Consider the following 11,849-nt stretch of genomic DNA (forward strand, 5'->3'; position numbering starts at 1 on the left):
CACTCCTAACTGGCAGAAACCTCCTAGCTGATGACGACTGGTACTTAAGATGAAGAGGAAAGTGAAGAATGATGAAAGGGGAATTTATCATATTTTTTTCTCCAACTACTTTGTCTTTTATACTGAATTAGCACCTAATTGGACTCATATTTCTGTTCAGGGCATGAAAAAAGGCATCAAGAGCAAAGAAAGACAAATCAGATGATTTTTCACAGTTTCAACATTGTTAAGTTATCTGGGCCTAACTCATGTCTTCGAACTCTGAATGGGCTAATTCAAGACCCATTGGAAAGAAAAGAAAAAAAGCCACAACTTTTGTATTTTGGGCTTTTGCTGATTCGGCCTGAATCAAAGTCAAATCCATGCCCAAAGTCGGAGAAATTTTGAAGGAAGGCCGAATTCGTAACTGAAGCCCAACTCGCAGAAAAGCCTGGCTGAAGCCCAATTTGCAGAGGATGTCTATTACGAATCCGACAACAAGAAACTAAGAAGAATCCTTCCAGATCTAAATTCTTGATGTAATCTTAGAGTGATAAAGGGATTGAGTTCATTAGATAAAGAGATAAGATTAGAATTAGGATAGGACTTTCCATTCTTGTAAGATAAACTTCAAGAGGAAGTAGGAGACCACCCCCTCCCCTTAAGCGATATAAAGGAGGGGAAGGACCAGCTTTAGACATCACTGAATCACTCAATTTCTGATTTGGATGAAGATGCAATGAGCAATCAGTCATGAAGGGTTCAAGAAAGGTTCAAGAATTAAAGAAACTTCAAGAAGAAGGTAGCATCAAGAGGAGAAGATTTCAGCACCATGGGCGAATTCAAGAGTTCTTTATTCCCCTTTGTTTGCTTTAATTCTTCCATCATGAACTGATTTTTTTCTTACTAGGGATGAGGAAAGCCTAATCATGTTAATGAATATATTTTTATCTTTATGATTTATTCAAGATTGTGATTTTCATATAGTCTATGAATTATTGTTCTTAATGCAATTAAGAGCTTGGCCACCTCTTAATTGATTTGAGTTATGTGAATGAATCGAGAGAGGAATTCACATAATCGATTGAATAATTCATAGTGTGAATTGAGTGGTATATAGAGATATATATACACGATTCATCTGAATTTAAGGGTTTTTTGGACTTAATGCACTCCCATCTTGAGAGTTGTACTCAAGAGATCGAAGGGCTACCTGATGGGTGTAGGTTTAGAATATCTCGAGAGAGAATAATAAATAAATTTGGGAAAATCTCAGCTTATGGGAATGACAATTAGTCTTGGATAATCGGACCCATCAATATTCATTACATTGGTTAGGTTGACCAAAAGTCCTAGCAATTTCATCATTTGCATATTCGATTGGTGATCACCCTTGTTTTTATTTTCATTTTCTAGTTTTTATTTTCAATAATTCTTGCTTAAATCTAAATTTTGATCGTCTAAATAATTAGGGAAGACTGTGGTTCTAATACTTATTTTGTTAAATCCCCATGGGAACGATATTATTATACTACTTGATAACTAGTGCACTTGCTAGGGTTATATATTTATAGCTATCAAGTTTTTGGCACCGTTGCCGGGGATTTAATCCTAAAATAATATTAGAACTTGTTGATCTTGATTAATTTGGACCTTTTATTTCTGTTATTATTTTCTTTTTATTTCTGTTATTATTTTTATTTATTTGTTCGAATTCTGCTAGTTCAGATTTACTAGTGCATGACACGTACTAGACAGGAAGGACTAGTTGAATTCGATCCTGAGATTGAGAGGACCCTTCACTTGTTGCAAAGGGCCAACAAAGGAAAAACAAGAGAGGAGGTTGTTATTTGCAAACCAGCCATACAGATTGAAGGAGAGATGGCAGAAGGAAATCGCACCCTATTAGACTATGCTTGTCCAAACATTGATGGGGCGACATTCAACATTTGCAAGCCTACCATCCATGCCAATAATTTTGAAATAAAGCCTACAATAGTTCAAATGATCCAAACTAGTATTCAGTTTAGTGAGTTACCAAGTGATGACCCTAATGCACACATCGTTAACTTCCTTGAAATATGTGATACCTTTAAACATAATGGAGTTAGTGATGATGCTATTAGGCTAAGATTATTTCCTTTTTCATTGCGTGGTAGAGCTAAAGATTGGCTCAACTCACTCCCTACAGGAGGTATCACCACTTGGAATGATCTAACCCAGAAATTTTAAGCTAAATATTTCCCACCCTCCAAAATAGCAAAGTTAATAAATGATATTACTACCTTTGCTCAATTTGAGAGGAAATCCTTGTATGAAGCATGGGAAAGATTCAAGGAGATGCTTAGGAAGTGTCCCCACCATGGGATACCAATTTGGCAAGAAATACAAACTTTTTATAATGGTATTACCCCCTCTAATCGGTCCATTATTGATGCAGCCACAGGTGGTACAATCATGAGGAAAACTCCAGAGGAAGCATATGACTTAGTAGAGGAGATGGCATCAAACAACTACCAGTGGAGCAATGATCGAACCAATCAAAGGGGAGTACACCACATAGATTCTTTTGCATCCCTATCTACACAAATAGCCAATCTAAATAAGAGACTGGATAATTTTAGTATTGCAGCCATTAATACACCATCTAGCATCTCATGCGATTTATGTGGTGAAATAGGACATACTAATTCTGATTGTCAATTAAACAGTCCTTTTATTTCCCATGAGAATGCTAATTTTATCTCTCATGCTGGCAGGTCAAATTTCAACCCATACTCCAATACATACAACCCAGGGTGGAGGAATCACCCAAGCTTTTCATGGAGTAACAGTCAGCAAAAGGCACCCATGGGTTTCCAACCACAGCCGCCCCCACAAGAAAAAAAGAACAATCTGGAGGAAATGATCTCTAAGTTCATTAATGCCACTGAAGCAAGGTTCCAAAGTCAAGATACATCAATTAAAAACTTAGAGGTTCAAGTGGGGCAGATTGTAAGCATGTTGTTAGAAAGGAAAGAGGGAAGGCTACCCAGCAACACAGAAAAGAATCCCAGAGAGCATGTGAATGCCATAGCCTTAAGAAGTGGGAAGACAGTCGGTGAAGCCCTAGAAGATGACAAAAAAGCAAAAATGGCCAATTTACAAAAAGAGAATGAGGGAAGCACTCCTAAATTGAATTTACATGAAATTAAACTTCCTATCCCCTACCCTAGAAGAGTCTTGAAGGCTAAATTCAATAGACAATTTGAAAAAATTTTAGAAGTTTTCAAAAAGATTCATATTAACCTTCATCTTCTTGATGTTTTGTCACAGATGTCGAAGTATGCCAAATTCCTAAAAGAGGTAATGTCCAACAAAAGAAAGTGGGAGGATGGTGAGATGGTAAAACTAAATGAAGAATGTTCAGCCATTCTTCAAAAGAAGTTGCCCCCAAAGCTTAAGGATCCAGGGAGTTTCTCTATACCTTGCACCATAGGGAATACTGAATTTGAAAAAGCTTTATGTGATTTAGGTGCTAGTATAAATTTAATGCCTTATTCTGTTTTTGAAAAACTTGAACTGTATGAACTAACATCTACAACTATTATCCTGCAATTAGCTGATAGAAGCATTAAATATCCTAAGGGAATAGTAGAAGATGTTTTGGTCAAAATGGGCAATTTTATTATTCCTGTTGTTTTCGTTGTGATGGATATGGAGGAAGATAGGACAATGCCTCTGATTTTAGGGAGACATTTTCTTGCTACTGGTGATGCTTTAATTGATGTGCGAAAAGTTCTACTTACCCTTAGAATCAATGGTGAAGAAGTGGTGTTCAATGTATTTAAAACCATGGAACATCCGAACACAATTGAACATGAAATTTATGCAATCGGTAGCATTGATGTTGGTGCAGCCGAAGTAGACACATCTAAATCAAAAGACGTGCTAAAAGTTACACTTAACAATAGTCCTAATGAATTGCAACAAGCAGAGCAAAAGATTGTACTGAAATCAGAATTGCAAAATTTGACTTCTGAGCCAGATTCTTTTGAAATTACAATTCATAGTGCATCTTTACCTCCATCTCACACAAAATCCCTCCCATCTGTTGTGTAGGTCCCTATTCCAGGTTTAAACTCACATATGAAGGATGAAAGGGGGAAACATCGGAAGTTAAAAACCAAGTGGAGTGGACCCTTCAAAGGGGCAAAAGTATTCCCTCATAGAGCAATTGAAATACATAATGATGATGGGAGTACATTCAAGATAAATGGACAGCGGTTGAAGCATTACATTGAAGGAGAACAACCCATCCACCATGGGTCCGTTCTATCATTGAAACCGCCATGAAGGAAAGGTGAAAGTCAAGCTCACAACTTAAAAAGAGCGCTTGTGGGAGGCAACCCATTAAGTTATTTGTTTGTTTTATTCAGTTTTTTGTTATGAGTGTGTTGTTTTTTCTTCTTTTCTCTCTCTCTCTTCATATCTCACATTTGCAGGATCTCAATGAGGCATTTAGGGAAGTCCTCTTAACTCTCTCTCCTTGTTTTTGCTATGAATAATTCCATACATTGAGGGCAATGTAAATCTTAAGTGTGGGGGAGGATTAAGAGGTTGATAAAATTTTTGAACTCCGGTATGCTTTGATCATCACTTTTTAACCTTTTCTATTGAAATTTTTGCTCCTTAGAGACTTGTTTTTGAATAATTGCAAACCACCTTGAATCATGTGACTTAAGCAGGATAGATAAGAAAGGATGCAGGCAAATCTAGCTGAAATTTCTGGCTATGGAAGGCATCTCAATAGTTTGAATGATCAACGGGCAAGATGTAAAACAGATTTGACCCTTGTGAGCATTTGGTTTCTAACGGACAAACATGGGTTGATTATTCTAGAACTTGTTTTGTTATGCATGTAAAGACCATGTGAGATGGAGCATAAAATGCACTCACACTAAAAAGATAAAAGGGTGAGATGGAGCATAAAATGTACTCATCCCTAGATCCCAAACCCTAATTCACCTTTTGATGCATTGCATTCATGATAAGTGGTGGAGATGTGATACATAAGCAAGCTTATGGTAATAACATCCCTTGTTTTGTTCTAAAGAATCATGAGAGGGTATTTTTTTAATCTTGCTACATGTGATTATGAAAACAAAGAGGGTTGACTCTAGCCCTAAATTGCTCATGTGAAGAGATGGCTGCTTCCCTTGATTGTCAATGTCACATGGGGACATGAGGATTGGCGATTTAAGATTATTCCTTGACAAATTAAAGAGGAAAAGAAATGGATGAACTGAAGGACCATTAATACTGGATCAAGGCATGTGGGAAAACCAACCCTATTGAGAAAAAACCAAGACCATCTTTTAGTTAGCTTGTTCTTGTTTTAATTTTGTTTTAAGTTTTGTCTTGCCCGAGGATGGGCAAGGGTTTAAGTGTGGGGGATTTGATGAGAGGAGAATTTTTCATATTTTTATCCCCAATTACTCTGTCTTTTATATTGAATAAGCACCTAATTGGACTCATATTTCTGTTCAGGGCATGAGAAAATGCATCAAGAGCAAAGAAAGACAAATAGGATGATTTTTCATAGTTTCGACATCGTTCAGTTATCTGGGCCTAACTCGCGTCTCCGAACTCTGAATGGGCTCATTCAAGACCCATTGGAAAGATAAGTGAAAAAGCCACAACTTTTGTATTGTGCTTTTGCTGATTCAGCCTACATTGAGGTCAAATTTGGGCCCAAAGTTGGGTAAATTTCGTAGGAAGGCCCAATCCGCAACTGAAGCCCAACTCGCAGAAAAGCCTGGCTGAAGCCCAATTTGCAGAGGAGGTCTATTACGAATCTAAGAACAAGAAACTAAGAAGAATCCTTCCAGATCTAAATTCTTGATGTAATCTTAGAGAGATAAAGGGATCGAGTTCATTAGATAAAGAGATAAGATTAGAATTAGGATAGGACTTTCCATTCTTGTAAGATAAACTTGAAGAAAAAGTAGGAGACTACCCTCTCCCCTTAAGCTATATAAAGGAGGGGAATGACCAGCTTTAGACATCACTGAATCACTCAATTTCTGATTTGGATCAAGAAGCAATGAGCAATCAGTCATGAAGGGTTCAAGAAAGGTTCAAGAATTCAAGAAACTTTAAGAGGAAGGTGGTGGCAAGAAGAGGAGATCTCAGCACCATGGGCGAATTCAAGAGTTCTTTCTTTCCCTTTGTTTGCTTTAATTCTTCCATCATGAACTGATTTGTTTCTTACTAGGGATGAGGAAAGCCTAATCATGTTAATGAATATATTTTTATCTTTATGATTTATTCAAGATTATGATTTTCATATAGTCTATGAATTATTGTTCTTAATGCAATTAAGAGCTTGGCCACCTCTTAATTGATTTGAGTTATGTGAATGAATCGAGAGAGGAATTCACATAACCGACTAAATAATTCATAGTGTGAATTGAATGGTATATAGAGATATATATACATGATTCATCTGAATTTAATGGTTTTCTTGGACTTAATGCACTCCCATCTTGAGAGCTCTACTCGAGAGATCGAAGGGCTACCTGATGGGCGTAGGTTTAGTATATCTCAAGAGAGAATATTAAATAAATTTGGGAAAATCTCAGCTTATGGGAATGACAATTAGTCTTGGATAATCGGACCTGTCAATATTCATTACACTGGTTAGGTTGACAAAAAGTCCTAGAGATTTCATCATTTGCATATTCGATTAGTGATCACCCTTGTTTTTATTTTCTTTTTTCTAGTTTTTATTTTCAAAAGTTCTTGCTTAAATCTGAATTTCGATTGTCTAAATAATTAGGGAAGACTGTGGTTCTAATACTTATTTTGTTAAATCCCCATGGGAATGATATTATTATACTGCTTGATAAGTAGTGCACTTGCTAGGGTTATATATTTATAGCTATCAAAGAATTCTCGGGGAGCTCGCCCGGTGGGAACACTCCGATGCTTAAGTTAGAAATCTGAGAGAACTGTAGAGAATGCAAAGAGAGAGCTAAGAGTGCAGATGGTGCAAGTTCAGTACCTTTGCTCCTTGGGGATCAGGGTCCTTTTATATTGGAAATCTGTCAAATCAGGGGTAACCGTCTCTGTCAAGTCAGGTGTAACCGCCTCTGCCACAGCCATTACTGCCAGAGTCGAGGTGGCGGATATAGGTAGCCATTGTAGAGTACGGACCTGTCAGGCGTGCCACATCTTTCACAAATGGCAGGCACAACACCGCTTGACGAGGGACGTGAGCGCAACCTCCAGATTCGGCAGGTACTGTTGTCTGGCAGATATTTCCTGCAGGTTGCTGACCTACTTTTGATGAGTTGTCGAAGCCCTGAGAATTAATACTAGTCCCACAAAAAAATATTTGTAGTAAAAGTGGTACTAGGTCGAATCCCACAGGGAGCTAACAGTAATCTCTCAACCGAATGAATATTATCATTGAGTGGGAAAATTAAATAATTGAAATTAAAAGAGAGTAATAGAAAACTAAACAAACAAAAGAAATCAGTCTTACCGAATTCTGGTTCAAGGGTTCGGGTTAGTCAATTGGCCATCGATCATAGGTAGACTCTGGTAGTCTTGCAATTCAAGAATTTAACCTTAGATTTATTAGGATAGCCATAATAAACCTTGTGTTTTCCTAATTCAACTGACCAAACCCAGCATTCGATCAACACTTATCACTACTTAACTAGGTACGAGAGCGTTCCATATTAACCAGTGATAGCATTAAGGTTTGTGAAAAAATTAAACCAAGATAACAACAATTGAGATAGCTGCAATTATCAAATCTTGTTCCATCGATTCCCTTTAGGTTAAAACATGTCAATACATTGGTCAAAGGCTGTCATGAACAATTGACCCAGAAAGATATTAACCTATTTGCTACTTGTACCACTATTCATGACAATTACGGATCACCGAACCATGGATAGCAGTATGAAAATCAACATTAATTAATTTGTCAGACTAACTAACATTAACATCCAATGAAAATATGCACAAGAACCAATGAATACTTGAATTAAAAAGCAAGATCTTAAATTAATTAAAGAACCTCACAATGGCACAATCGAACCTCCCCTCTTGACCTAGAAAGAGAAAGCTTAGGTGCTCATGATCTTCGAACTCTCCATGCTCTGCTTCTCAGTGGCCGAACTGCTCTCTTGGTAGCTTGAGTTGCTTGATGATCTCTTGGATCTTTGGATTGCGTGATGCTAGAGCTGGTTTGCCCCCCCCCACCCCCCCCCCCCCACACTTTATATAGCTGAGGGAGAGGGCTGTTTTCCAACTCCTTCTAGGAGATTAATCTTAGCTTAGAAAGTCCTGATCTGTTTTGAACTAATCCTATCATATCTCTTATCTAGTGATCTAATTCAATCTTCTTATCTTTATAGGATTACATTCAAAACTTTAGATCTAATAAGACTCTCTCTCAGGAGATTACATTCGAAATTGGGACTCTTGGCTCTTGAATTTGAGTTGGACTGCTACAAGGCTCTTCTACGAATTGGTCTTCAGTTGTGAAATGGGCCTGGTTACGAACTTGCTCCGACTTTGGGCCTAGTTTCATATTCAATGCGGACTGAATCTATCAAAACCTAAAACCTAAAAGTTGTGGGCCTTTCTTTCATCTTTCTGATTTCTCTTGAATTGTCCAATTCGGAGTCTGGAATCGAAAGGTATGCCCAGATTACTGACTATTGTTAAAACTGTGCAAAATCATCCGAATTTCCCTGTTTTCTTCCAATTGCCTTCTTTCTTGCCTTGAATCAAAATACAAGAGTAATGAGTCCATTTAAGTGCTAAATAAATGTAAAAGGGTGAATATTAGGGGATAAAAATAGAGTTCTTTTTCGTCTCATCAACTTTGCACCGGTCTACCGTGTGCTGAGCTACCTTACACCGAGGTGCTTATGCTTGAGGCGAGCCTTAGGCAAGTATGGATAGGAGTGTTAATGGTGCTGAGTTGAAGTGTTACCACTTCAAGATACTTAGCTGCAGATCGGGGTGTTCCCTTCTCAAGAAGGAAGAGTTCGAGGCTCATTGGGAGGAGCTCAAGTCTTAAGAGGAGCTCAGTGCTCCTTGCTTGGAGGGAGCTCGAGGCACTCCTCCCTTAGCAAGAATTCGGAGTAAGCCGGATGTTACTTCCCAGCGAGTTGCCACATTCACCGAGTTGTCCGGTTGGGCTCCGGTGAGTTCATTATGCTGAGCAATCGCCTGATTGTCATGCTGAGTTGTCACTTATGCCAGGTTGTGTCCATGTGTCCCCGTGCTACGAGGTCGGGCCAAATCACCCTCCATCAATAAGTATTAATTCCTTAGTCTTTTTTTTTCTTCATTTGAATTAAATGATTTATAATTAATGCATTAATTTTCTATTAATTGTTGACTAAATTTAGTTGTCTTGAATCAACACACTTCACCAAACATAAACCCAAATCAATTTCACCTAAGTCCGGTTTAGTTCAATGCAGTCTGACCCGATCCAACATATACCGATTCGGGTAAACTCGAATTTGAAATAGACCTCAAACGGGATGTTTTGGTATCGCTTGCTTTGCCCGTTTTGGGACATCCGATCCAAACATTATTCACACAGCCCGATCCGACCTAACACAAGTTGATCTGGGTCAACCCAAATCCAAAGCGGGTTGGACCGAGTGAAGTCCAGACACTAAATCACCCAATTTTCTTTGCCTTGTTCGGCTTGTATCCATACAACCCGACCCGAATCTGGCCCGGGTCAGCAATGCTAGCTGACCTAGATCCTTTGGAGCCTCTGGCCTGGGACTAACCCGAATCTGGTTCGGTCTAGTCCGACCGAAGTGAACCGTCCAGCTAGAGTCTGGCCCGACTGAGCTGAACCGGCCCAGTTAGGTGTGGTCCCGACTGGACTGAATACGATCTGTTTGGGTCTGGTCCGACTGACCCGAACTGGTCAGTCGAGACCTGGTCCAACTTGACTGGTCCAAATCTAAGTGGTTCAACCACTCTTGATGTTATTAGCTCAAAGACAATCCAATTAGATAGTTCAAGTTGATCTGACCGGTTTGAACCTAAGTGGTTCGTCAAATCTGAAACCCGAATATAGTTAAATGGCTTTGTTGCTTGTTTAAAAATAATGCATGTAATGTGATTTGAACCTTCACCACTTGTGTAAATAACAACTACTATTTCCACTAAGCCATAACCAACTTATTTATTAGGATGGAGTTAATTTTTGGTTTTAAGTACATAAATATAAGATTAATGGGTTCGGGCAGATTGGATTGGGTTAAAGCTGGTTGGGGTTGAACCCAATCCATTTAATTTTAGATAATTGGGTCATTAATGGGTTGGCGGGTTAAATGGGTTGGGTTGAAACTTAACCCAAACCAAACCAAACCCAACCCGCCCAATTACCACCCCTAGATAAGAATATTCATTCACACTTTGACATTTTGAAAGAAAAAAAGGAGGGGCATATGCTGATAACAATGCAGTGAGATTTGATGCATTGCTAGTGAAAATACCATATCTTGAAGAATTTTGGTGTTAGATACGTTGAAAATGTGTTCGTATCTCACATTCCACACATGCCACACGACTTTCATCAAAATGGACAACTGGAATTTAAGGTGGTATTTGCTAATTGCTCCTAGCAAAATTCATGGATTTGTGGGCCAGCCGAATAATGACAACAAGCACACATTCTGCTAACCCATGACCTATCTTCATCAGTAACGTAAAACACATAACAGGTTATAGGGTATTTGCTTAACAGACTAGTGAATGGTGATGGGCTCTCAGTTGTACATCAACCATAAGGGGGAATCAAGAGATGAGAGACCCAATCTTAAATCCTAATAGATAGTAGAGTACAATGTGCAAACTCAAAAGCTCAACTTCCTTGAATCTCCCATCCGCATTTAAAGTACATTAGTAATGGTTCATGTGTTTTGTACATGATAACTTTTTATGATGATGATAGTAAATAATATTTGCTCAAATGTTTTCTATAATTTATTTTTGTATTTTTATACTTTTATGTGTTTTCATCTTTTTTAATTTTTTTTATTATTTAATTATGACATCAAGGATTTACACATTTAAGTCAAAAGGTTGAATTGTTGACTTGCCACCATGAAACAATTCCATTTTGGATTGGTTTTAAATTTATATTTCATTTCTATTGTCTAGAAAAATGATTATTCTTTGTGACACACTTTTTAATATTAATATTAATATGATCAATCAATATAAGATTCAATGAATACCATAAATATAAGACTTAAAGGGAATTGAATGGGGAGAAACGTAGTAGTTTAAAATACATTTTGTTTCCCCACAATTAGGGAGGGACCAAATACAAAAAATAGGGGTATTCTATTCAACAGTAGAAATCAATAAATGTTAATGGGAGTTAATACCTTAAATATAGGACTTAAATGAGAGGGATTTGAATGAGGAGTAAATGGTTGATGGAATTACATTTCTATCCTCATAATGAGAGAGGGACCAAATTCAAAAATTGGGATATGTTAGTCAAACAAAAGTTTCACACTTTAATTCACACTTTTAATAGTAGTAAAGGTATAGATATTGATTTGTATTTGTTTTCTTAATCATTTCCCATTTGGTTTAAGTGTATATTCCATGCCCATTATTAATAAAATTATGTCTATTTTGTCATACTTATTTTTTTTAATATGACAACTATATAATAATAGAAACATATCCAAATTTTTCAAAATTTCTTTATTTTCTTTATTTTTTTGTATTTTATATTTATAAATTTATATTATTTATTTATGACATTATGAAATCATCCATTTGACCCAAATGGTTGAACTACTTATCCACCACATGCATGG

At 37.4% G+C, this 11,849-nt stretch overlaps 1 protein-coding gene and 1 non-coding gene across 2 annotated transcripts; one reads left to right on the forward strand and one right to left on the reverse strand.

The window, feature by feature from the left end:
- Positions 1 to 2,241: 2,241 nt before the first annotated feature.
- Positions 2,242 to 2,348, reverse strand: LOC148843867 (small nucleolar RNA R71). The gene has a single exon (XR_016103938.1). It is a non-coding gene; the product is annotated as a small nucleolar RNA R71 (small nucleolar RNA).
- Positions 2,349 to 2,436: 88 nt separating this feature from the next.
- LOC148843868 (uncharacterized) lies at positions 2,437 to 4,080 on the forward strand. Its single transcript, XM_088959463.1, has 2 exons — positions 2,437 to 3,433; positions 3,581 to 4,080. Exons 1-2 carry the CDS (start codon positions 2,437 to 2,439, stop codon positions 4,078 to 4,080), a joined length of 1,497 nt encoding a protein of 498 aa, XP_088815589.1.
- Positions 4,081 to 11,849: the final 7,769 nt, after the last annotated feature.

Source organism: Nelumbo lutea, chromosome 8 (genome assembly GCF_056320005.1).
Source record: "Nelumbo lutea isolate HS-2025 chromosome 8, American lotus-T2T, whole genome shotgun sequence".
Classification (NCBI taxonomy): Eukaryota; Viridiplantae; Streptophyta; class Magnoliopsida; order Proteales; family Nelumbonaceae; genus Nelumbo; species Nelumbo lutea.

Bases quoted from the DNA above. Each gene is read 5' to 3' on its own strand.
- LOC148843868 (XM_088959463.1), top strand. From the start codon at position 2,437: ATGAGGAAAACTCCAGAGGAAGCATATGACTTAGTAGAGGAGATGGCA. The intron at 3,434-3,580 runs GTTTCTCTATAC...TCCTGCAATTAG, and splicing joins AAAGCTTAAGGATCCAGGGA to CTGATAGAAGCATTAAATAT.